Source organism: Lotus japonicus, chromosome 4, assembly GCF_012489685.1.
Source record: "Lotus japonicus ecotype B-129 chromosome 4, LjGifu_v1.2".
Taxonomy (NCBI): Eukaryota; Viridiplantae; Streptophyta; class Magnoliopsida; order Fabales; family Fabaceae; genus Lotus; species Lotus japonicus.
In genome coordinates this window covers 2709757-2734206 of record NC_080044.1, presented here as the reverse complement: position 1 = coordinate 2734206, position 24450 = coordinate 2709757, and the positions used below count along the sequence as shown (strand labels likewise).

General features: G+C 36.7%; 5 protein-coding genes and 1 non-coding gene across 6 annotated transcripts; 4 read left to right on the top strand and 2 right to left on the bottom strand.

Annotated features, from left to right (window-relative positions):
- Window positions 1-254: 254 nt before the first annotated feature.
- LOC130711661 (WD-40 repeat-containing protein MSI1) lies at window positions 255-4528 on the bottom strand. Its single transcript, XM_057561369.1, has 5 exons — window positions 3729-4528; window positions 3490-3642; window positions 1915-2039; window positions 1728-1823; window positions 255-724 (listed from the first exon to the last, which is right to left on the bottom strand). Exons 1-5 carry the CDS (start codon window positions 4392-4394, stop codon window positions 499-501), a joined length of 1266 nt encoding a protein of 421 aa, XP_057417352.1. The 5' UTR covers window positions 4395-4528; the 3' UTR covers window positions 255-498.
- A 584-nt stretch (window positions 4529-5112) lies between these two features.
- Window positions 5113-5487, bottom strand: LOC130710771 (uncharacterized). The gene has a single exon (XM_057560125.1). The coding sequence runs from the start codon at window positions 5485-5487 to the stop codon at window positions 5113-5115; it is 375 nt and encodes a 124-aa protein (XP_057416108.1).
- Window positions 5488-8164: 2677 nt separating this feature from the next.
- LOC130711888 (uncharacterized) lies at window positions 8165-9366 on the top strand. The gene has a single exon (XM_057561661.1). It carries the CDS (start codon window positions 8282-8284, stop codon window positions 9242-9244), a length of 963 nt encoding a protein of 320 aa, XP_057417644.1. The 5' UTR covers window positions 8165-8281; the 3' UTR covers window positions 9245-9366.
- Window positions 9367-11538: 2172 nt separating this feature from the next.
- LOC130716423 (small nucleolar RNA snoR27) lies at window positions 11539-11642 on the top strand. The gene has a single exon (XR_009012036.1). It is a non-coding gene; the product is annotated as a small nucleolar RNA snoR27 (small nucleolar RNA).
- A 2810-nt stretch (window positions 11643-14452) lies between these two features.
- On the top strand, window positions 14453-17985 carry LOC130715532 (ABC transporter E family member 2-like). The gene is made up of 6 exons (XM_057565642.1): window positions 14453-15139; window positions 16024-16101; window positions 16815-16958; window positions 17038-17298; window positions 17380-17626; window positions 17719-17985. The coding sequence occupies exons 1-6, from the start codon at window positions 14990-14992 to the stop codon at window positions 17724-17726; spliced, it is 888 nt and encodes a 295-aa protein (XP_057421625.1). The 5' UTR covers window positions 14453-14989; the 3' UTR covers window positions 17727-17985.
- A 4163-nt stretch (window positions 17986-22148) lies between these two features.
- Window positions 22149-24191, top strand: LOC130713703 (uncharacterized). Its single transcript, XM_057563503.1, has 2 exons — window positions 22149-22775; window positions 23108-24191. Exons 1-2 carry the CDS (start codon window positions 22214-22216, stop codon window positions 23914-23916), a joined length of 1371 nt encoding a protein of 456 aa, XP_057419486.1. The 5' UTR covers window positions 22149-22213; the 3' UTR covers window positions 23917-24191.
- The last annotated feature ends 259 nt before the right edge of the window (window positions 24192-24450 follow it).

Genomic DNA, 24450 nt, shown 5'->3' with positions numbered 1-24450 from the left:
TCTCATATTCTCAAGTGAAGTTGCCTGATAAATTTTTCAATGGCTGGTTTAGCTGTTACTATAAGGGACAAATTACAGTTGCTAATATAGTTTAACACAAAGTCTGTGCTATTAGATCACACATTCAATAAGTTCGGGTTCTAAGTGACCTTGAAAACCAAAGTTCAGACCGCAGGAAGTACCTCCAAACTGTAAAGAGGAATAATTATCAGAAAGAAGGATAACTCACAGTTGTAACTACAGGAAGACTAAAATCACCAGAACAATTACACATATGGTACTTAGAAAAATTGATGGAAAACCTTACAATCAAAAGTTAATCCCGTCTCAGGTTGCTCAGGCATGCTACAAGTCAAGGCGATCATAGGTCATGCCATGTAAAAACACAGCTACAACCATGTATAAAAAGGAGCACAAATACAAATAAAAAATACCCAACTCCCAAGCACTCAACCCCTATATTCCAAACTACACTGACTATCATGATGAGCAATTACATCAGGAGGCCTTCGCTGACTCTTCTGGCAGATCATCTTCGTCATGATATATATTCTCTGCCATCTGCCATATTTGAAGTATGTTGTCTTCAGCCACACTAGCAACAACCCAATCTTCACATGGATTCCAAGAGAAATCAGATATTTTACTTGTATGACCACCATGAATAAAGAGCAACTCTGGTGGACCATCTTCTGCATCTTCTGGCGTCTGCTCCTCATCAATCCTGCATAACAGATGAGTAGTGAACTTTGTAACTAAGGCAGATATCTGGGATATCTATGATTTATTATAATATGAATTGATTATTGAGTCTTTCTTATTAATTCATTTTCGTTAGAAAATCAACCCTTCACTAGACATTTTACATTCTGCACCACTCGAGCCACAAGCTACAAATACCAGAACCCATCTAGCTGAGGTGGTGTCTACTACAAAGTTAGTACTAAAAAGAAGTCCAAGGACCATAGTAGTCATTCGCAGATCGCGGCCTGTCGCGGATGACCCCCAAAAATGAAATCCCATACAAGGGAAGGCCGCTATTGGCCGCGAATAGCGGGATTTCGCGGCCGCGACGGGATCTCTATCGCGCGACGACGCTATAGTGCCGCTATCGCGCGCTATCGATAACTATGCCAAGGACATGTAATTGACTTGGTATCTATGTTCACATGATAACAGTTCCTCAATAATTCTATCAGTCTCATTTAGTCATTTATATATACTGAACCCAATAAAAAAACAGAAATTATAATCCACGTCCACTCAATTAGCTCAAAATAAAGAGTTCTGATTGACCCAAGTTGCATGTTGACCCCAAATCACTCTAGGGATTCAAAAATTTAACAAACGAAGTTATTAACAAACACAACATGTGGCAGCAACTTTCAATTCTAAGCAAGCTTTTCTTCTAAACAAACATGGACCTACTACTAAACTGCAATTTGATTTGAACTGAAAATCAGCATTCTTGTCAAGGATTTAAACGTCCTGAAAGTCAAAACAATTAGAGAACACAAAGTAATGGATTCTAATATTTATACAATCCCCCTTTAAAGTGTGCACTAGTACAGGCCACTTAAAACCTCTTGCTGAAATTTTAACTTATCAACATATCTAAAAATTCCACTAGTGTACCATAACTCTGAAGTCTGAACATTTGAGAATAATAAATAGTAACAAAATCCACAAGCAAGTCCAGAGATGACAATGCTTTCATTAAGTAATACCTGCTAAGATCCCACACCATGAGTCTCCTACCAAGACAACAAGAAGCCAAAATAGTCTCATTCTTTGGATTCCAGCCAACCTGGAAAACCTCCTCCCTGTTGAACCCAAGAACAACAATCTAGGTCAATAACTGCTAAATATAATTACATCTGAAATAATTCAAGAAACATCTAAGGAGATTCTTACTTGTGACTATCAAAGGAGTGAAGAGCACAACTGATCTTGCGCAGATCAAATAACTTCACAGTTTTATCAGTAGAACCAGTAGCAACAACCCATTCATTAAAGGGATTGAAAGCCAAGCAGTTAACCTAACAAGACCCAATGTAAAAAATCTTTATCAGTAGGTGGGATTGAGAACAGTAGAAGCATTTCGAAAACTATAGAAACATAGTAGTCAATCGCGGATCGCGGCCTGTCGCAGATGACCCCCAAAATGAAATTCCATACAAGGGAAGGCCTCTATTGGCCGCGAATGGCGGGATTTCGCAGCCGCGATCCCGTCGCGGCAGGGGTCTGCTACGCTACACGACGGCGCTATAGCGCCGCTATCGCGCGCAATCGATAACTATGTAATAGAAACCCAAAAGATAGTGAACTCAAAAGAGTTAAAAGATAGAGGTAACTATAGCACAGTGGAACAGAACATTAAAAGGATCTAGCAGATTGACAATTTGAGTAACAATGTGCAACAGTAGAAGAGCAATAGTGCAAATGTAAAACCGTAGAGAGCAGTTATGGCCAGTTCCTGAATCATAGCCATGGTAAGAAATTTATTCATTTTCCATATTGGCTTTTCTATCATCACCCGAGATTAAGTCTTTCAATAGAATGTTCAACCACACCACTGACTCCCTTTAGATTCAATAAGACTAGGGATTGATGAGTTGCGCCAAACTTTCTTAGAAATTTCTAGATTTCAAAAATATAATGAAAAATGCTCTTTTCAGAAGATATCACCAAATATCAATTAAAATTTCCAATTCCCTCTCCTAAGTTCATCAGTATCAAACAAGTTCACATGACAAAGCAGATCAAGCAGTTATTTTCCCGTGTGAACAAATTATTCCTCCACAGGCCTGCTGTGCTCATGTTGACAAAGATTTCTCAAATTCATTTCCATAAAATGTCTTGCCAATTTCAAGATGCAATAGCATTATAATTCTAACAGTTGTTATTCTTGGATTCATTTTCTCATAAATAAGAGAAATCACTTCAAAACACCAAGTACCCACACTCTTCAAACAGCAACTAGTTTTCCTTTACAGAGAAGGTAAAGTCTTTCTAATCCAGCCCATTTCCTCATATTGATTCAGTTTTCGATACAAAATAGTAGTATATATCACAAGTAGAAATTTCAATTCTAACATTTGTCCCAATTAAATTCATTTTCTGACAATTCAGTGAATGCATAAAAAACTCACATCAATCATGTGCTCTAACAAACCCTTTAAACAGAGACTAGGTTCCCTTAACCACCATATGTACAAGAAAAAATAGTTAAGGGGCAAAAATTTAACATATACTATGCAAAATCAACAATGTCTAGTCAGAGAAAACAGTGTAATAATTTCCAAGGGAGGCAAATCCAGTAGTGCTATTGGGGGGACGACAGGTTCACATCATTTCAGCATATAACAGTACATATCACATAACAAGCGATGACGAGATTTAACAACTTGTTTAAACAAACATATTAGTCCACAAACACACTCAATAGAGACACACAGACAGAGTTATCAAAATTATCACGACACACACCTCGCTTGAATGAGCAACAACAGATTGCACAGGCTTGCTGACAGAGGGTGTTCGAAGATCCCATATAAGCATGTACTGATCATCCCCAACAGAACCAAACAAGTACTCGTGCCTCAAATGCCAAGCCACATCCTCCACCACCCCTTCATGTACCTAATAAACAAACACACACCACATAGAGTTAGTCCCTTAATTCAACAAATCACATTGCTATTCATCAATTAATCACATTATCAAACCTTAAAAATCTGCATCGCGTCGAGCGATTTATTCTTCGGAGTACCCCCATTAATATCCCACAAGCAAATCTGAGCATCATCAGACCCACTAAGCAAATGCCCTTCCTTAAACTTACTCCACGACAACCCATACCCTTCAGTATTATGCCCTCTCAACCTAAGATCAGGGTTGCAAGACCCATCAAGCGGCGGCTTCGACGGATGCTTACTGTAATCAAACACATAAACCTCAGCACTAATCGTCTTGGTGGCGATAATAAAAGGATTCTGCGGCATATATCTGGCCCGATTAACTTCTCCATCATGGTTGATCTGCTGAATGATCTGCACCTTCCCGTTGGCGCAACCGAAGCCGCCGAGGTCGTCGTCGTAGTGACGCGCGTCGTTCTCGGAGTCATGGAGAGGAAGCTGGACCTGTGCGAGCATGAGGTAGTTGGGTTCGTTCTCGGAGGTGTGGGTTCCGAGGATGACCTTCTGCAGAGAGTAATCTTTCCCCGGTGGTTCGTGGCGGTCCGGGAGCCATTCGACGGTGAGGGAAGGCCATTCGAGAGCGTGGGTGATGACGAGGTCGTAGAGGAAGGGACTGTTCTTCTTCCAAATCTTGTACTCTTCGTTGATTAGCCTCTCTTCGATCTCGCCTCGCATCTCTTCGTCCTCTTTCCCCATCAAAATCAAAAACCCTAATTCCCAAAACCCAAACTGCAACAACAACAACCACCTCTTTCTCTTTCTTTCTCCCGCTCTCAAATTCTCAACACACTCTCTCACTCTTCAACAATAACAAAATGGGTTTAAAAATCTTTTACCATTTTCTATTTATCAATCTATCTGATTATTCATTTATTCTTGGCTCGCAGTTTTCACTTCTGGCGGGATTGCCTTTGGTCTGGTGGGTTTTTTTTCATCTCATAACTAGGGCTTCCATAATGGGCTTAGCCTGATGGACCAAACTGAGTAGGCCCAATTAAGTGGATCTAGATTTGGCCCATTGTGGACGCTCCTAATTTAACTGTTGAGAGTTCAAGTGTGAGTTGAGGTCTCACGTTGGCTAAGAATGAATGAAGTGAAGTCTTTATAAGAGATGCGACACATAAACTCAGTACTTTAAGGTTTTTCGGGTAAATGTGTGGTGTTAGGTTCTCCCGGTGGTCTTCGATATGTTCATACTATAAAAACTCATTGGTGTGTGTCTTCATGATTTGATTTGGGGTTAACCTATCTCCCAAGGCTCAAACTAAATATTTCGCCCCACATGTAACAACTTTTTTTTGAACTCTGTAACAACTCAATTTTAAATAGCGTAACTTTCAAAAATACTCTAAGGGTTTTTAATAATTACCGCAAACTATTTTTTTTATCAAGTACGGGGCTTTCGCCCAAACAACTAAGCCCTCCTATAGAGGGTATTACACAAATCAAAAATCAAAGGAATTAAACAAAACGACGGAGCAGAATCATAGATCCTCATAGGCAGCAGCAAGGATCTTCCATTCTTAGCAAAGGCATTAGCCACCGAATTTGCCTCCCGGTACACATGCCTCCAAAAGAAGTGCTCAAACCTGTCCAAACAAGCCTTTATTTCCCTAACCAGGGGAGCACAGGGGTGAGCATGATGACACCCTTTATCCAAAAACCGAATTGCCAACTCAGAATCAGGTTCCACTATAACACTATCAAACCCTCTAGTCAAAGCAACATGCAGCCCATTTTCAATTCCCCAAAGCTCTGCCTGAACAATAGAGCAAACACCCGGATTCATTGAGAAGCCCACAATGAACCTGCCCTCATAGTCTCTCAACACTCCTCCACAAGCAGCACGATTACTCCCTGGATCAAACTAGCCATCATAATTCAACTTAACCCAAGGGGGCTTAGGGGGAGACCACCTCAACAAGCGAAAACTTGCTAGCACGATGCACAGAGATAGGAAGTGCTTGGTCCACAGAAGCAAAATTCAAATCCTTCAGAAGAGTATTTACCCTACTACAAATCACTGTCGAGGAAAAGTCATTCCTCTCGAAAATCAACTCATTTCTAGCTCGCCACAAAGCATCCAAGACAACCCCAAACACAACACTCCAAGGAACATAATTACCGCAAACTATAATGCATTCAATAAAAAGCACACGATATTCTTTTTTTTTTGAACTCAAAGCACACGATATTCTAAAAACATAATTTACATACAAAATTAACCTAACACATTCTAATTTATACACCATCCGGTCACTATTATAAGCAAAAGTTAGTTTTTTAGGTTCATTCAATAAATGATGTATGTAGTCATTAAAATGGTCACATACATCATTTATTGAATGAACCTATAAAGTTAACTTTTGCTTATAATAGTGATCGGAGGGTGTAGAATGTAGATTAACCTACTGCAAATTAAAATGCGAGAGAAGTGAGGAGAAGGGGAATGGTGAGAGATATTAAAAGACGGGCAATTTTTACTATTTTTTCCAAAGTAGGGGTGATGTTCGTAGATGTGTAGTTGATACTTTTAGTTTTGCCTATTCAATAATCCCAACCCTACCGATGTTTGCTATCACACAAGGGCTGTGCTGCTGTGCATTACCATATCTGTAAGTGTTTAAGCAATAGATGTCGTGATTATAAAGATGCTGATACTCTTAATGGCAATGCCTCCAGGATATTGGAATATTGATGTTTCTAGTGTGACTTGGTGGTGGATTCCAGATGGACAAAATGTTGTACTCATATTCTGAAGGGGATGCATTACTCTTTTTATAACGCATTCAACATTGATCATTATTTCAAAAAAATGTCCCCAAAATCTTATATTCAACAACAATTAGTATTTTTTGGGTGCAAGGGAAGGGATAAGAAAAGAAGAATAAGAAAAGCTAATCACACACGAAGGTATTAACATTCCTAGCATCTGCCAAGAAGAGGCGTGCAATGAATGCAAAGCTTATCCTCACTGGAAGCTACTATCTTGGTGAGAAAGTTCCAATGTAATACCGTCCCAGCATGTATGCGTGAATTCAACAACTCAGTCACAGTGATAAGCAATAAGGAAAGCTAGCATTTGCTCCAACAATACACTAGCAAAAATATACTAAAATCTACTTTATCACTATTGATTAGTTAAAAAATTATGACTGATCTCTTAAAAATATAAGTTCATTTTCAATTTAATGAGATCCAGATGCTTTTGAATAAATCAATAAGAGAGTGTTGTAAAAAGATCAACACAAATGTAGTTCCTGGTAATATAATGAGTTTTATAGATCCAATCTATAAAAAATATAGCAATGTAATTAGAAAAAAAATATAGCAATGAAATATTTAAAAGCAACATAAAAGTTTTCATGATTAAAAGTGCATTTATTTTTTATTAAATGGAAATAACTTTTAACTATTTAAAAAGAATTTATTTTTGTAGAACTTTAAAACAAAAGCATGAGCTCATTGATATTTAGTTATACTAATTAAAATCATTTTTAGATTTTCTCTTTCTATCACAACAAGTTTTTTATAAGTCAATTATAGTAGTTTTTTAAGTAATTTGGTTTCAATGATGTACTGTATATTTGGATGACTGCAAAATCCACGTTTAGGTACCTTGAAATAGTGCATCAGTATCACATTTTCTAAAAGATGAAAACGTAACAAAACATGAAAGAGGGTTCTATCACTTTAAATCAAACATGCAGGTAATTTGGTTTATTTCACTTTAAGATCTATTTCAAGCAAAAAGTAATTTGGTTTCAGTTTTTTTATCAAAAAATAATAATTTTTTGAAAACATTTAAAAGTTTAAAAATGATTTTGTAAATTAAAAAGTGATTTTTAAGGGAAAAAAGTGAATCAAACTTATAGAATAAAGTATAAGAACCGCATTTAAAATTTGGTGTTAAATTAGTATTACAATTTTGATTAGGTGTGGTAGCTTTACTTAAGAATGCAGTTTTTAGAAATCAAACATTCAACATAGAAATTCAAACAACCACTTTTTATTACTACAATCGACATTTGAGTTATGCTTAAATATGATTATAAGGGAAAAATATACTAACCCAAATGGGAAATTTCTAAAGCTAAAAAGGTAATAATTCACAAATCCACGCAAATTAGTAATTTAACTGCAAATCTTGATGTCGATAACATTTTCATTCTCTTGCTTTTCAAAAAAAAAAAAATTCATTCTCTTGTTCATTTATCAATATTTAGAATTCTTTATCTATTTTAAGATAAGTTTTCATTTCAAGATAATCATCATATTTAAAACTCAACCTCCACATAAAATAACAGAAATACTACCTAATCAAAAAAAAAAATCAACCCTAAATTATAATATACGAACAGTAGGTGGAAATTGGAATGGTCAAATTTCAACATCTGGATACCTTGTGTTGTGTGTGTAGAGCATATAGTATTAAAAACGTGTCCCTCTAAAAACCCCAAAATACCCCTAATCAATCTTCTTCCACTTCCTTTCTATCTTCGTCTTCGTCATCTTCGATGCAAATCTGAACCTTCATTCATATTCATTCATCAAATCCATTGAATCATTCTCCAAAACCCACCATGGATCTTGCACCAGAAGAGCTTCAATTCCTCTCCATCACAACAATCTTAACCGAATCAATCTCAATCCCCAAACGATCCCCTAAAACCTTCTACCTCATCACCCTCACCCTCATCTTTCCTCTCAGCTTCGCAATCCTCGCTCACTCTCTCTTCACACACCCCATCATATCCCAGCTTCAATCCCCTTTCGATGACCCTTCTCAAACCACCCACGAATGGACCCTCCTTCTCCTCATCCAGTTCTGCTACCTCATCTTCCTCTTCGCCTTCTCTCTTCTCTCCACAGCAGCTGTTGTTTTCACTGTCGCATCGCTCTACACTTCAAAGCCTGTGTCCTTTTCCTACACCATCTCTGCTATACCGAAAGTTTTCAAGCGCTTGTTCATTACTTTCCTCTGGGTGTCTCTGTTGATGATTATCTACAACTTTGTTTTCGTGCTTTCTCTTGTTCTTCTCATCATTGCGTTGGATACCCAGAATTCGGTTTTGATGCTTTTCTCTGTTTTGGCTATGCTTGTGTTGTTTATTGGTGTTCATGTTTATATTACTGCTTTGTGGCATTTGGCTAGTGTGGTGTCGGTGCTGGAACCGCTTTATGGTTTTGCTGCTATGAAGAAGAGCTATGAGTTGTTGAAGGGGAGGGTCAGGTATGCTGCGGTTTTGGTTTGTGGGTATTTGGTTATTTGTGGGATTATTGGAGGGGCGTTTAGTGTGGTGGTGGTGCATGGTGGTGATGGTTATGGGGTTTTTTCGAGGATTGTGGTTGGTGGGTTCTTGGTGGGTGTGCTGGTGATTGTGAATTTGGTTGGGTTGTTGGTGCAGAGTGTGTTTTACTATGTGTGTAAGAGTTATCATCATCAAGGGATTGATAAGAGTGCCTTGCATGACCATCTTGGTGGTTACCTTGGAGAGTATGTGCCTCTCAAGAGCAGCATTCAGATGGAGAATTTGGATGTATGATCCAGGGAGAGTGACCTGCTTCTTGCTAGTGGGTTTGATTTGTAAGTTGATTTTCTTTGTTATGATGTAATGGTATAGTGTAAAACTGTGGAAGGACTAATGATAATAGATTGTATGTTGAATTTGTTGTTGTTGTGTAGTGCTTCATCTGTTTGTTCTTTTAAATGCTACTATTTGATTGAAACAATCCTTGTTTAGTAGTAGCTCTCTAATGTTTTGCTCATTACTGCAATTTGTTTATATTGTGATAGTGTTGACAAAAATAGAAGTTTCTCAGTTGTCATTTCATTGCTCAAAAAAATATTTGGAGTTATAAGCTATTTTTTTCACATAATGATTGATTAAATATTGATCTTGGCAAAAGAAAATTCAAGTATAGTTGCTGCAAACCCATTGCCTGTATAATGTAATGCCAAGTTCAATTGATTGTGGGATTGGCTACAAGAAGACATTTTTTGTCAAAATTTTGGTTTTGTGTGATGCTTTGCAAGTTAAGTAGTTTTTTGACCCCCAAATGGGAAGAGGCACGCAAGCTGAGTAAGAATTCAGGGTTGCCTTTGAAGGAAGGACTCTTGAATTTGTGCTCTTTCTTGACTTTTATGGAAAGGCAGTTCTATCAGGAGGGAGAGATTAGGTAACAATAAGTATTTATTCACACTCCAGTCCCACCTCCACCAAGAGAGATAAAGGAAGAAATGTGAGATATGATAGATGGTGTCATGGGAAAAGTAGAGAGATAAGAAGAGAAAGCGAGTGGAAAATGAGATAGAAGAGAGAGTTAGGTGTGAATGAATCAAAACCTTTTAGGTAAAACAGCTTATTCTTGGTTTTCCAGCATTCTATACTTTGAATGATATCCTTTTTCAGCTTTGATGTCTTAAATCCTTTTTAGTATTAGACCTATTGGTTCATTCTCCAATGGACAAAATCCTGGAAAAATTAGGACTTAGTCTGGTTTGAGAAAACATTTTCTATTTCTTGCTTTTCTTTTAATTCAAAAGTACCATAACAATCAAATTCTTTTTCAATATTTCCTACTCAACTTTGATAGCAGAAAATAAAATGGAAATAGTGTGATATTTTTGTAATTAGAAGTGAAAATAGGAAATGGGAATGTAAACCATTTCCTTAAACCAAATAGGCTCAATTACAGTCTCATTCAGCACTGTTTATCATTGACAGTGAGAAATGTCCTAATATTCATAGTCTAGGTTAAACTATCAACTATGCTTTCATTATGATCTTCTTTTAAATGATTAGTGGATAGTTGTATTGTATGACAACCGATTTGGGGCAAGGGTAAACAGCCAAGGATGTTGATTTTGGTGGTCTGCTTCTGATACTCTTGATCCATAATTTTAACAAATCACAAGTTTTAGTAGCAGCTGGTCAAAACTGTTGATCTTGATTTATGGTTTATGTATTCTTATGCCTTGAGCTACATAGGCTATCATTGATGTCATTCCTTGTTAACTATTGTAGTGAGATTTCTTGAGCTTTCTGTTCACTTGAATGTCTGAAATATCATTGTTACTTAGCCAACATTTTTTGTTCTAATGAATAGTGGATTTATTATCCAATGATAGTTGTTGATAGTCACCAATTTGGTTGGATCAGCTCAGATAGGGCTAATATTGAAGACATGACTTGATTTTAGCTGTCCATTGTCTGCTGAATCAGTTACGCTGTGGCTGGTTGTCATCGATTTGTTGGTTTCAGGGGTAGAACGAGTACTCAATTATTTAGTTAGCATATAACTCGGATCAGATTTATGACAGAAGCTATATGCAGACAATGTTTGATGATGAATTTCCACCCTGCTTGTACCATTGTTATATAGATATATTCACTTGTTTCAGCTTACTGTTGCCATTCCCTAAATTATCTTCTCTTATCGAAGAACTCAAGCAAGAAAAGGGCTAAGTTGTTTGGGAATGATATAGATGGCTTTGGTAGGTTCTTCTACTTTGACAGGTTTAAGAAGCTTCAAACATTTTGCCAATTGGATCTGGCAATAGCATAATCCCTGCAGTGCTGTTTTGTGAAAGAGTGGATGGGAAGGAATACAATATTCGTGTCTCCGAACAGTACCGAATCTCCAATAAGACCTAATAGACACTTGTATTAAGTGGTCGTCCATCACTTGAGCAAACCCTGCCCACTTCATATTGCGATTCAGATTATCCTTGCAAATTTGGATTAGTCAGAGATGCTCTTTCTGCAATATCTCTCTCTTTTGTTTTATGATGTTGGCTTATCGATCTGTTCTTTCTTTTATTATATGTGGTTTGATTTTTTTATCAATGATGTTATTGTTTAACTGCGTTATCTATCTGAAACCTCATATGTACCAAAAAAAAATCTATCTGAAACCTCATGGACGAATTGAAGATAAACATAATTTGCTGAGATCCAATATAAGTTTGCTTGATTATTATAAAATCATGTATATTATTTGTTTCTACTGATAACGTGTTTTGGGTCACTTGTTTTATTTGTGTTGTGGTCAAGAGGTTATATTTCAAAATTGATTAACCATTTTGGGGCCTATTGAGTAGAAAGCGGTGGAGAGATATGAAATCGAGGGAAGGGGAAAAGAGGGATGAGAAGTGGGCTCCATCAACTTTTGGAGGGCTCTTGAAATTGATACCGGTCACTTAATTTGGCCCAAAAAATTTTATTTGATAAATTTGTTTTTTTTACATAAAAATAAATTTTCTCTTGTCTTTCAATTATACAAAACAAAAAGCTTTCCTCTTATAACAAAAAAATCATACAACAAATATCTCATAAATTAGAGGCATTCATTGTGATAGCGAAAGTAGTTAAATTGTTATCTTTGTTACTTTTATTATATCCCATCCATCATATCTCAGTGAGTCTAACTCATTTGTATTCGTTTAGCACCTTAGCTCATAACAAGGCATAATGTATCATATTAATATTATTATAAAGTTTGTAATTTTGTAAAATAAATTTTTAATAACAAATGTTTACATCTATATCTTGAGAGAGTTTGTATTCGTTTAGCCCCTTAGGCCATAACAAGGCATAATGTATCATATTAATATTATTATCAAGTTTGTAATTTTGTAAAATAAATAAATTTATTTTAATAACAAATGTTTATATCTATATCTTGTGAGAGTAGTAGTGCACACCCACCCCTTCTCACTCACGTGCCATGCTCACAAACCCTTGTAGCAACACCCTCTTCCTCCCACCTCATCTCCTTCTTTCCTCCGTCGGCGCATTTTCTGGCGACCACAACACCCTCTTCCTCCCTCGACGCCTTCCATCTCTCTCCTCCACTTCTAGTCTCAGATCTGCGTGGAGGTGTGTGTGTTTAAGAAGTTGCGGTGGTTCTCCTTCCTGGGTCGTGTCCTCTTCGTTTCTCAGCGGTTGTGTTGCGGTGAGACCACAGATCTGGTGGTGGAGGCGTCGAGGACCGCAACCGTACCTGCAGATCTGGTGCTTGTGGCGGTATTTGGCCTTTACGCTGCCCTTGCTTCTGCAAATCTGGAGGAAGGGAGGGGCGGTGACTGGCGGTGGCACAATGATGGGTTTCTGAGTTTTCCTATGCACATGAGATGATTTGCACGGAGGTTATTAGGTTAATAGCTTTCATAAAATTCTCTATGTTCCTGTAGGTTTTTGATGTTCAATGATATTCCAGAAAAAGAGAGGGAAAATAAGTTAATTGATGGTGGCCTTGACATAAGTTGGTTGTAAAATATATCTCTGGTTAATCGTGATACAAATCTGTTCAATTTTGTGGTCATAGTTTTCATAAATGAAGCTCTGGTTTATATTCAGGAATTGTTCTAGATGTAAGCATTGCATAATTTGTATTGCCGGTGAAACTTGCACAAAATTAAGATTATGGGGTTGAAAAAATGGATGAGATGAGATAGTAGAGACATGTTATGATAATTTTGGAGTTGAAGGTTCATGTTTTCTTGCCTAAAACCCCACTCCAGATCCAGAAAAACATTGCAAAATTCAGATCCAGGAAATGGATAATTGCAGAGGCAGAGAGCATTTTTCAGAGATGAAAGGGGAGAGAGGATAGTGAAGTAATTAAGGATAGTTAACCTAATTCTTCATTAACTAATTTACTAGTATATATGTTTTTTGATTTTTTTTTAAAACCTGCTATTGCAGGTCAAAAATAGCTTGTGTAACCTTACACAAGCATTCAATTGTGCACCGTAAATCTCCCCCAGGCATATCTAACACTTTAATTAACACTTAAAAAGTGTAACCTTTGAGTTTAGAGACAACACTTTCAGTATCTTATCCAACAGTTTTGAAGTGTTGCTAAAGGTGTAAATTGTTGTAAAGCCTAGAGTTAGTGGATTAGTTTTAACATACAAGAAAATTAGTAATTGATTCCATGAACTATTGCACTAATAGAATCTAACTCTAATGAATCATGATTAATTTAAAAAGTTCGAAAGCAGTAACGCTTATCAAAAGGAAAATTTGGAAAGCAGTAAATGTATCTCCATGAGCTACAAATGTCTACCTCCAGAGCCGGTATGCCACATAGAAAAGTCAATAGATCAATTTTATTTGTTGAAAAATTTACAAAAAATTTATGCTTTTCAAAATCACTTAAAATAAAATCAATTATTTTTTAAAAAATAAAATAATTTTTTTTAAGTAATGACAAAAGAGTTAATTTAAGTGCATTTGTTTCAAGTTATATTTAGAAAAATCATTTTTATGTTTGTTTTAGCTTTTCAAAAAATAATTATCTTACAAAAAGCTGAAAGCAGATTATTTAGAAAAGCTATTTTAGAGTGCGTTTGCTACAAGTTTTTTAGCATTTTTATGTTTGTTTCATGAGCTTTTAAAAAAATCTTTATTTTAAAAAAGCTGGAAGAGATTACTTGGAAAAGTTATTTTAGGGTGCGTTTGTACTACCCTCCGCTGTCACAACTGCCAATAGGTAACATCAAAACTCTACCACAAGTGGTACATGGTTCCTTGATTATCATGTTGTTCTATTGTCATGAACTCACAAAGTTGATAATTGTCGGGACTATGACGAATTTACAAAGTTGACAACAACTATTTTAAAATTGAAAACCACAAAAAAAAAAAAATGATTTTGGTTTTTAAAAGGCATTTATTGAAAACGTGACCCTATTGATTCCCATTTATTCTAAATAATTTTGATATTTATCCCTTTATTTGGACACAGCAGATATTTTCCCTTGTCAAAAAGTGATTCCCATTTCTAAACCATTTGACACCGAAGAGAAGATGAAAAGAACCACCTGAATCCCACCCCACCGTCATCGATTAATTCTCCTCCAACAGCTTCAATCTCACATCACATGGGCCTCCTGCGCTGCCGGCTTTGGAGATGCTGCCACCAATCGCCTCCATTCCATGCCGGAGGTGAACCTCGGCCGGCGACGCCGTGCTTTGGAGGGACCTCAATTTTTCAAATTTATACTTATTTTAAATTTAATTTTGAGCTGGAAATGTTTTTTCTGCACACACACACACACACACACACACACACACACTCTCTCACACACCTGTGAAGTTTGTTAGGATTGTTATTCGTTTTCTCTGCACACAACACACCACCTCACCACACTAGCTAGCAATGATGACCATAGGTAGCATAGGCTTATTTGTTACCTTAATCACATGGGTTGGGTTAGCAGTATGGTTAGTGAGTGAGTGAGTTGTGTGAGCGTGTGAGTATAGGCTAATTGGTTACATCACATGGGCTGGGTTGGGTTAGTGGTATGGTATAGTTCAGTGTGTGAGTATATATATAGGTTACGGTTATTGACAATCGTGTTGAGCAAGTCATTTTCTCAGAGCGTTTTCTCAGTGCTACTCTCCGATTCAACCAACATGGAGAATGTGAAGGTTTGTTTCTGCTTCTTCCATTACTTGTTTTGATTCTTCCATTTTGAACATGCTTTTGTTGGATGATAATTCAGATGATATAGTTTTTACATTAGATATAGTTTGTTACATTAGATGTAGTTTGTTAAGAGATAAATAACTATTGTGAGTGTGTATATGAAAGGCAGAGATTTCTAATTTGGGTTGTACAAGAGTGTTTTCTGGTTAGCTCTTGCACAGATCAATAGTAGGTGGTTCTTTTGGGCGATAATTTTAAGATGGTGGTATTAGCGGGAGTCGCTGAGAGAGTTGGCATTTCTTATTAATATCATTCTTTTTAGGTGATCCAGACTATTAAAATTCACATCTGTTATCACATCTTATTATAGTGTGACATTGATGAGTTAGCTAACAGAACAAGACTAACATGAAGAACTAAAATGGTGTCATTTTGTGAAAAAGGGCTAAACCCAGTAGAACTTTATGCAAGAGACTGAAAGTAAAGGGCTCAATATTTAAAAAGAACTAAAAACATTAGAACGGGGGGCAAACCGACCTTAATTTTTAGTTAAAAAAATCAGTTTACCTGATATGGGAATAAGAAATGGTGAATGTTAAATCTAAACTAGAGGAAAACAAAATTATAGGTAAAAAATTAAATATCTTCCATCACAGGTGACCTAACAGAGTCTTGTTTCCTTCAAGTGATAGTGAAATAGCATTAAGAAAATAATTGTGGAGTTTGATTTATGTTTTACGCGAGTGACAAGTGAAAAATATTTAGTTTACTTCAAGTGATAGCATTCAGAAATTAAGGGAACATTATTACTTGTTTTTCATTCTTCCATTACTTGTTTCTGCTTCTTCTGCTGTTTGTTTTCATTCTTCCATTTCTGCTTTGTCAGTCACCTGCTGCTACTGAGATTGAACCAAACAACATGGTTGCTGATGATTTCAACGAAAGTGAGAATAATGAGGACAAGGTTAGTTTCGGCTTCTTCTGCATTTTGCACATGCATATTAAAATAACCTTGTAGAAGTGAAGTAACAGGATAAATAAACTGACATATAAATCATATAATACTATGGAGAAGTGAAAAAGTAACTATAGGATATAAATGTGTTCTAGAATTGCTAGATCTGGGAAAGGTAACACAGAGTTATATGTGATGTGGAAAATATAGGGTGATATGGGGAAAAAAGAGATGAGATGGCTACACTTTGATTCCACACTTCTCTTTTAATAAATAATAAATAGATATATGTTATTTGGTATGCAAAGAGAATACCATACCATAGATGGGAAAAGGGAGTAACCAAGTAGCCATTCAAGTTTTCATAGGACTGTTAACTGATTTTTTTTCTTATAACTTAGAGATAGGTTGAGTAAAATCTTTGGTTCTTTCTCCCTCATAATATGTGATTCTGTTCTCAAAAAAACACTGAACCAGTTCATCTTAAAAATTCTCCAAGCTTCTTAAACTGTATAGTGCTGCTGAATTGTTTCAATGGCAAGTCTCTTCAGCTTCACCACTGACTAAACATGTCCCTTTAGAGTATGAAGCTCCCTAAGCCTGTAATCCATTTTCAGAAGTTGTCAAGGAACTTCACACATTTAACTAATTCAATGTCCAGCAATATATAATTTGTCAGAAGTTTCTGCTTATTCTGCTTCTTATGAATGCTGTTGATTCAGGAGGGTACCTACAAATACCCAGCAATGAACATCACTTTAGGAAGGTTCAGGCTTCGTGTTGTTGAGGGGCAATTCAGCGATTCCGAAGTGATTGTGCTGCTGGGAAAGAATGCCACCGGAAAGACGACCTTTATTCGTATGCTGGTATATTTTTTTTAGTCATATTTATTAACTGTCTAATAAATTCAGAAATGTATTTACCTAACTCTTTTGTATATCTCAGGCTGGTTTGTTAAAGGCTGACACTGTGGATGTGAAGATGCCTGTGTTTAATGTTTCATACAAGCCTCAGATGTTTGACCTCCAAGTCCCAACAACTGTCAGATGCTTGCTGAATGAGCAGATTCCTGATGCATGCACTCTTCCCCAGTTTGTATCAGATGTTATGGAGCCACTTCTTATCAATCAGTTAATGGACCAAGAAGTCATGGAACTTTCAAGTGCAGAGTTGCAGAAACTTGCTCTATGTCTTTGTCTTGGAAAGGTAGTATAAGTTTTATTAGTTGAAGATTATGTGTACCTTAATTCTAGCGTTTTCTGATCATCTCTTTTGTACACCAAACAGCCAGCTGACATCTATGTGATTGATGGCCTGAGTACACATCTTGGTCCCGAACAGGCCAATTTTGTTGCCCAAGTCGTGAAGAAGTTTTTTCTTGGTGCAAAGAAAACTGCTTTTGTGGCTGAGGATAATATGAGCATAGCAAATTATCTTGCTACCCGGGTTATTGTTTTTGAGGGTAAACCCTCAATCACTTGTACTGCACATTCCCCCGAGTCATTGCTTTCTGGGATGAGCTCATTCTTATCGGGTAAGTCTCATTACTTGTTTTAAGTTTCATTACTTGTTTTATTACTTTTTCCTTCCGATGTTAAAACTTATAAATATTTTATACTGTTGCAGCACCTTGATGACTGAGTACTACTATGCTGTGAGGATTCTATTGGTTACTTTGTTCATGTTGCAAGATTTTGTTGAGAAATTGGTGAAAACGTTAGTGTTGGATGACTACTGAATTCTATGGTTTTTTTTTTTTGATAAGCTACTGAATTCTATTGTTACTATACAGCTTTGTTTGATTGCTTTTCAAGGTTCACTGGTTTAGAATTTTGTCCATTGGTTCTGGCAATATGGCAATAGCATAATCCCTGCTATACAGCATTGTTGATATGGGTTTGATTGCTTTTCAAGGTTCACTGACACAATAGTGTTCCTATGTTATTGAATTGTTTTGTTCCCACTATAGATAATGAACATATACAAATATATAAGATTGCGAATGGATTGTTTGTGAGAAGGTTAGAAAAGCACATCTGGAGAAGATGACATAAACTGGATTCAAGTGATTTTTGGTTGTTTGAAAAAAAAACTCAATGAAAAAAGTAAATCAATCATCATTCTTAAAATTTTCCACTGCAACATTCTATAGTTTACCTTGAACATCTTCCATTGTATAGTACCTTCATGCATGCTTCTATTGAATAAGGGTTAGAAATTGGACAGGTTGCTTTTTTTATTAGATTCAGCTCTATGTCCCTCCATCTTCTAGCCTTTGATGTTTCTACTTTCAACATTGACTAAATGGTTATGTTCTGCACTCATTGTTTCTGTCCATTGGTCCAAGTTTTCTAGCCGAAGAATATTGGGATTTAATACTTTGAATTTGACTCTTGGATAGGATTTAATACCTTGAATTTGACTCTTGGATCCACTTTAAAGGAACAAATGCAAAAATTGTTATTGATTGAAAAATCAAGGGTTAAGAATGTCATAGAATACGTGTATCAGTAACTATGAAGTTAATAAAATCACTAGCGTTGATTTTTTCATTAATGGCTTTGATTCTAAAACTAATCTTCTAAACTATATTCCTTGTTTTAGATGAGGAAAATCTTAACGATTGAGTTAATATCAGTGGTTTGGATGGTTTTCATAAAATTAGAAATTTAATTCTCATTGTCACCATTGTGCATCAAAAATAAAATTTGCTTGTAGTATTTTCCTAAAAGTTGCATCAGCAGGTGACACATTTGGGCCCCGTTTGGAAACACAACTTAATTAAGCGCTTATGACATAAGCACTTATTCATAAGCTATTTTAAAATATTTATTGAAATAAATTGAAAATAAGCTATATATAAGCATAAGCTCTTTTTCATAAGCTATCTTGAATAGCTTATGAAAATAAGCTCAAAACAGCTTATGGTAGGCCATAAGCTGTTTGAATAAGCTCTCCCAAACACTGATATAAGAGCTTATGCTATCAAATAAACTCAAATAAGCTCTTCAAAACGTGGCCTTGATAGTTGCAAAGTAAAGAACCGAAAGAGGTTACAACATCTGACCTTATTCATCTATCTTGAAAAATATAGGTTGTGTAACCATATAATAGAATCAAAATCCACATGACAGATCCAAAATACTAAGAAACAAAGAATGTACATAAACCAGAAAAATAACATTAATTTAAAGAATCTATGAATTCATCTCTTTAACTTGGTCCCTCAGGGAAATAATTTGAACAGGTAAACCGATTCAAACATTCAAATAATTAACTGTCATAGCCCCAACAAAATTGAATGGACTTGGAAGGAAAATGATCCTTAATTATGTTTACAAGCTTCTCCATATTCCTAGTCCTAGAAGGTAAGATGCTAAGCACACTGCACACAAAGTAATCCAGCACAACCAAAATCTATGAATAACATTTTTTTTTATTTGTTAGTATCTGATGATAGTCTTCATTAGATTTTGAGAATGAATAGTGGACTAGATACAAACTAGGATATCACCGATAGAATATGATTCTATTCAATTAACCAAAGCAAAAAGAAGTAGCAAAGAAACAAATATTTACCCAAGTCATCATGGTGCTTGTTAAAGCCTAGAAAGATAGGATATTTAGTACCTCTAGATTGGTCCGGATGAATTTAATTTCAAATTTATCCAAAAATTATGGTACCTTTTGGAGAGTGACTTTTATAGAGTAGTCGATGAATTTTGGTGTCGGGGGGCAGGCCTAGATACTGTAATGCTTCTTTCATTGTCCTTATCCCTAAGGTGAGCTCTCCTTAGAACTTGAATGAATTTCGACCGATTTCTTTAATTGGGTGTATCTACAAGGTGGTCTCCAAACTGTTGGCTACGAGATTAGCATGTGTTCTTGACAAGGTCATTGATGAGCGTCAATTGGCTTTCATTGGGGGGGCAGAATGTGCTGGACAGGGTTGTAATTGTTAATGAAATTGTTCATGATGCTAAACTAAAGAAGCGTCCTTCTATTGCTTTCAAAGTTAACTTTGAAAAGGCCTATGATTCAGTTCATTGGGGGTTCTTGGAATATGTTAGGGAGAGTCACGGCGAGGACCCATGGGCCAAGGCCGAGAGGAGACACTAAGGAGATCTTGGACACCACATCTTAACCCAAAACCTTAAGGCATTAGGTTTATGGGTCGACCTCCTTATAAACTCTCCCTCTAACATTGGCTTTTCCGATGTGGGACTTGACTCTGACACTTGATTCCAACAATCACCCCCTCAAGTGTGAGTCCCTCAACCACATCACCCATGGTCCTCCCATCTGCGGAAGCTATCCACCTTGTACCGCCGTTCGCTGCCAACGGAACTCGTCGCCTAGCCACACTGCTATGAAGACTTTCGACACAAGGAGCCGTCATGGTCCCACTAACCATCGGCTCTGATACCACTTGTTGGGGAGAGTCACAGCGAGGACCCATGGGCCAAGGCCGAGAGGAGACACCAAGGAGATCTTGGACACCACATCTTAACCCAAAACCTTAAGGCATTAGGTTTATGGGTCGACCTTCTTATATACTCTCCCTCTAACCTTGGCTTTTCCGATGTGGGACTTGACTCTGACACTTGATTCCAACAGAATATATGATGAGGCATATGCAATTATGTGATAAATGGATTAGCTGGATTATGGGTTGTCTCAATTCTACTTTTGTTTCTGTGCTGGTGAATGAAAGCCCGTGTGATGAATTTAGGATGGAAAAGGGTTTGAAGCAAGGGGACCCTCTTGCTCCCTTTCTTTTCCTTATTGTGGCGGAAGGTCTAAATGAGCTATTTCTAAATGCGGTAACAATTACATAAATTCCAAGGTTATAAGGTGGGTTCTAGAGATGTGGTGGTTTCATTATTACAGTTTGCTGATGATACTATTTTTCTAGGGGAGACCTCTATTAAGAATCTAATTACTATGAAATGTGTTCTCATGTGCTTTGAGCTCTGTTCTGGATTGAAGTTGAATTTTAACAAAAGCAAACTGTCTGGAATTGCTCTGGAGTCTGGTGTGTCACAGCAATTTGCAACCTACCTACCTTAAGTTCAAGGTTATGGATGGCGTTGTTTCTATGTTGGACTATTCCTGTTACTTGTCTTGTTTCTTTAATTTATGTACTCTTTTCTATATCCTTTTTTCTTCTTCTTTTTTCTTGTTGTATTGAAGGTTGGGGTACCCATTGTATCTCCAATTTTTAATACAAGTTTGGCTTATCAAAAAAAAAAATTTGAGAAAAATTTGAGAAAATTTTGGTACCCATTGTATGTAGTGGTAGCAGCGATAACAATGTGAGCGATGACACTTCCTTACTCTTTGAGAAAATTTTGTTGTTTTAGAAACAAGTGTGGTTGCATAACACAATGAACCAAACACGTTAAATTTGTTAGGAAATAACACAGCTGAAAAAGTAAAATAAATCAGGAGCGCAATCAACAACACAAGAATATAACGTGGAAACTCACAAAACCGGAGAAAAAACTACGGTCGTTGTCAAAACCGACAACTAGAGAATAAACACTATGTGAAAATTGTTAACACATACTAGACTTCACTCTCAACCACCCCATGACCCTAGTACACCCACACTCTCCAAGGTGAATATTTGAACTACATCTCACAATACTCTAAAACAAGAGCATAAGAGAAAAAGAAAACACAAATATAAACTTAAAGTGTTTTCAGGTGCTACTGCTTGATGTTTTGGTGTGTTGAAATAAGGAGCCTAAGATCCATATTCCATATATATAGCATTGGACTCTCCCTCTCACTCCTCACTAATCTAAGCAACGTGAGACTTCTCCAATAGGTTTCCTTGATCTTTTTTCTTGTTCATTAGTAATGTGAGACTTATATTGCAATCAACCCTAATAAAATTTAGAAAACACAAGATATGAAAAGAATTTATGAGTATGAATCAAAGTATGTAACACTATCCTAAAATAATTGAAAGCCCAAAGGAAGGCCCAAGTACAAGAAGGGAAGAGTGTTTCCCACGAAAAAACAAAACTATATATAGAAGTAAGGGAGAATGAAACCCTAACCTAATTTTATCGATAAAAATCCAATTTTTGTTTCGATTCTGCTTCCAATTTCAATGGCGAGTTCAGAAGAAGCCCTTGAATCACTGTTCCGTGCTTCTAACTCCTCCAATTTGGAAGACTCTTTAGAGATTCTCATTCGCAATTCCAAATCCGATGCTGGGCGTTTCGACCTTGTTCTCCCTGCAGTGCTGAGTATAATTCGTTCACTCAATAATCATGATGATGATGTTCTCTCTTTATGTTTCAAGCTCCTCAGAAACTTGTGTGCTGGGGAAATTGCGAACCAGAACTCGTTCCTTGACCATGGTGGGGTGGTTGTTGTTTCTGGAATTTTGAGGTCACATGCTGATTCTGCAGACCCCCCTAACCATGGCTTGGTTTGCTTGGGTCTGCATGTTCTGGCCAATGTTTCCTTGGCTGGGAACCACCATCAACGTGCTATTTGGGAAGAGCTTTATCCCTCTGGGTTTTTGTCTCTTGCCACCAAGGAGACTTGTAATCCATTGTGTATGCTAATTTATACTTGTTGTCATGGAAGTGCTGATTTCTTCAGAGACCTTTGCAGTGATGATGGCGGCCATGTAATGGCACAAATCCTCAGAAGTGCTTCTTCTGGTCAGTTCATATATTACTACTTTTACTTGTGTGCTTTATTATAACCAATTATCCTGCTTAACTGCTTTTATATTATATATTTCTAACACAATTGCCCAATTATCCCAAAAGTTTAGTCCTTTGAGTCAAGGGATAGATAGATAGTTTTAGTTTTGGGATGTCCCTCCTATTCCTTTTCCTGTCTTTGTTTAAATGGCTTTCTTAAATTTAGGTTTTCAGATCATGCTATAACTTGATCTTGTGAGTAGTATATAATTTTGTTTTCTATGCTGCTGTCAGTTTCATACCTGTTATGATCTTTTTATAACTTTTTTTTTGTTTCTTGCACTTAGCCTGTGTTGATGAGGATTGGATAAAGTTGCTTCTTTCAAGAATCTGCTTTGAAGAATCTCAGTTTCCTGTCTTGTTTTCTAAGCTACTTCCTATCGGTCAAGATACCCAGTTAAATGATTATGAGTTTTCATCTGAACAAGCATTTCTTTTGCAAATTCTATCTGGAATTTTGAATGACCGTACCAGAGACGTTGCTGTTTCAGAGGATGTTGCATTGTTTCTTTTTGGAATATTTAACAAGTCTATTGGGGTTCTTGAGCATGCCGGGAGAGGCACGTCTACTCTTCCTACTGGCTCTGCAGCTGTTGATGTTCTTGGCTACACTCTTACTATACTGAGGGACATTTGTGCTCAATGTAGTGGGGGGCGTAATAAGGAGGATCACAAAGACGTTGTTGATGCGCTATTATCTTCCGGCCTCATAGACTTTCTTTTGTCTTTGCTTCGGGATCTTGAACCTCCAGCAATAATCATAGAAGGAATCAAGAAATTTGAGAACCAAGAAGGTGCTCTTCATTCCTCAAAACCATGCCCTTACAAGGGCTTTAGGCGAGACATAGTTGCACTCATTGCCAATTGTGTGTATGGAAGGAAGCATGCACAAGATGAAATCCGGCATAGGAATGGAATTCTGCTACTCATGCAGCAGTGTGTTACTGACGTAGATAATCCTTCCCTCAGAGAATGGGGGATATGGTCTGTGAGGAATATGTTGGAGGGCAATGAGGAGAATCGAAACTTTGTTGCTGAACTGGAAGTAGAGTTGGATGGCGATGCTGAAATTTCTGCACTTGGTCTATGGGTCTAAGTTGAATAGAGAACTAGACGTGCAAAGCATGGAAAAGATTACTATGAGCTTGTTACATTTTCTTCTGAGTTTGGTGAATTGACTGTATCTGCACATCTTAACTAGTCTTTTCTAGTATGGTGTCTTTATCTGGGTTGGTTTTTTGTTTAGATTCTTTTTTTTCCCCATCTTTTCTTTTCAAATTGAAGATGCAGTTTCTAATATAAACATAATTTGCTGAGATCCAATATAAGTTTGCTTGATTATTATAAAATCATGTATATTATTTGTTTCTACTAGATAATCAAGAAAAAATAATTCTTTCACAAACATTACATGCCACAATTGTTCCTATTTCGTTGGAGGACAACCACGTTGCGGGTATGTTGGCTCATCAAGCGGCTCGAGATGGTTTGCAACATTGGGTTTGGCATCAACCTCCATCTAGTTTGATTGCGTCTCTGTAACATGACGTGATAACATAGTGGCTTTCTTTATTTTCTCTTTCTTCCATACAATTTTTTTTTTTATATAAAACTAATAATTTTTTATAAT

Coding starts and splice junctions, on each gene's coding strand:
- LOC130711661 (XM_057561369.1), bottom strand. CDS start 4,394: ATGGGGAAAGAGGACGAAGAGATGCGAGGCGAGATCGAAGAGAGGCTA. Junction 3,643..3,728: donor ACGCGATGCAGATTTTTAAG/GTTTGATAATGT, acceptor TTTGTTTATTAG/GTACATGAAGGGGTGGTGGA. Junction 725..1,727: donor ATGGTGTGGGATCTTAGCAG/GTATTACTTAAT, acceptor TCTGTTATGCAG/GATTGATGAGGAGCAGACGC.
- LOC130710771 (XM_057560125.1), bottom strand. CDS start 5,487: ATGAATCCGGGTGTTTGCTCTATTGTTCAGGCAGAGCTTTGGGGAATT.
- LOC130711888 (XM_057561661.1), top strand. CDS start 8,282: ATGGATCTTGCACCAGAAGAGCTTCAATTCCTCTCCATCACAACAATC.
- LOC130715532 (XM_057565642.1), top strand. CDS start 14,990: ATGGGCTGGGTTGGGTTAGTGGTATGGTATAGTTCAGTGTGTGAGTAT. Junction 16,102..16,814: donor GTGAGAATAATGAGGACAAG/GTTAGTTTCGGC, acceptor CTGTTGATTCAG/GAGGGTACCTACAAATACCC. Junction 16,959..17,037: donor CGACCTTTATTCGTATGCTG/GTATATTTTTTT, acceptor TGTATATCTCAG/GCTGGTTTGTTAAAGGCTGA.
- LOC130713703 (XM_057563503.1), top strand. CDS start 22,214: ATGGCGAGTTCAGAAGAAGCCCTTGAATCACTGTTCCGTGCTTCTAAC. Junction 22,776..23,107: donor CCTCAGAAGTGCTTCTTCTG/GTCAGTTCATAT, acceptor TCTTGCACTTAG/CCTGTGTTGATGAGGATTGG.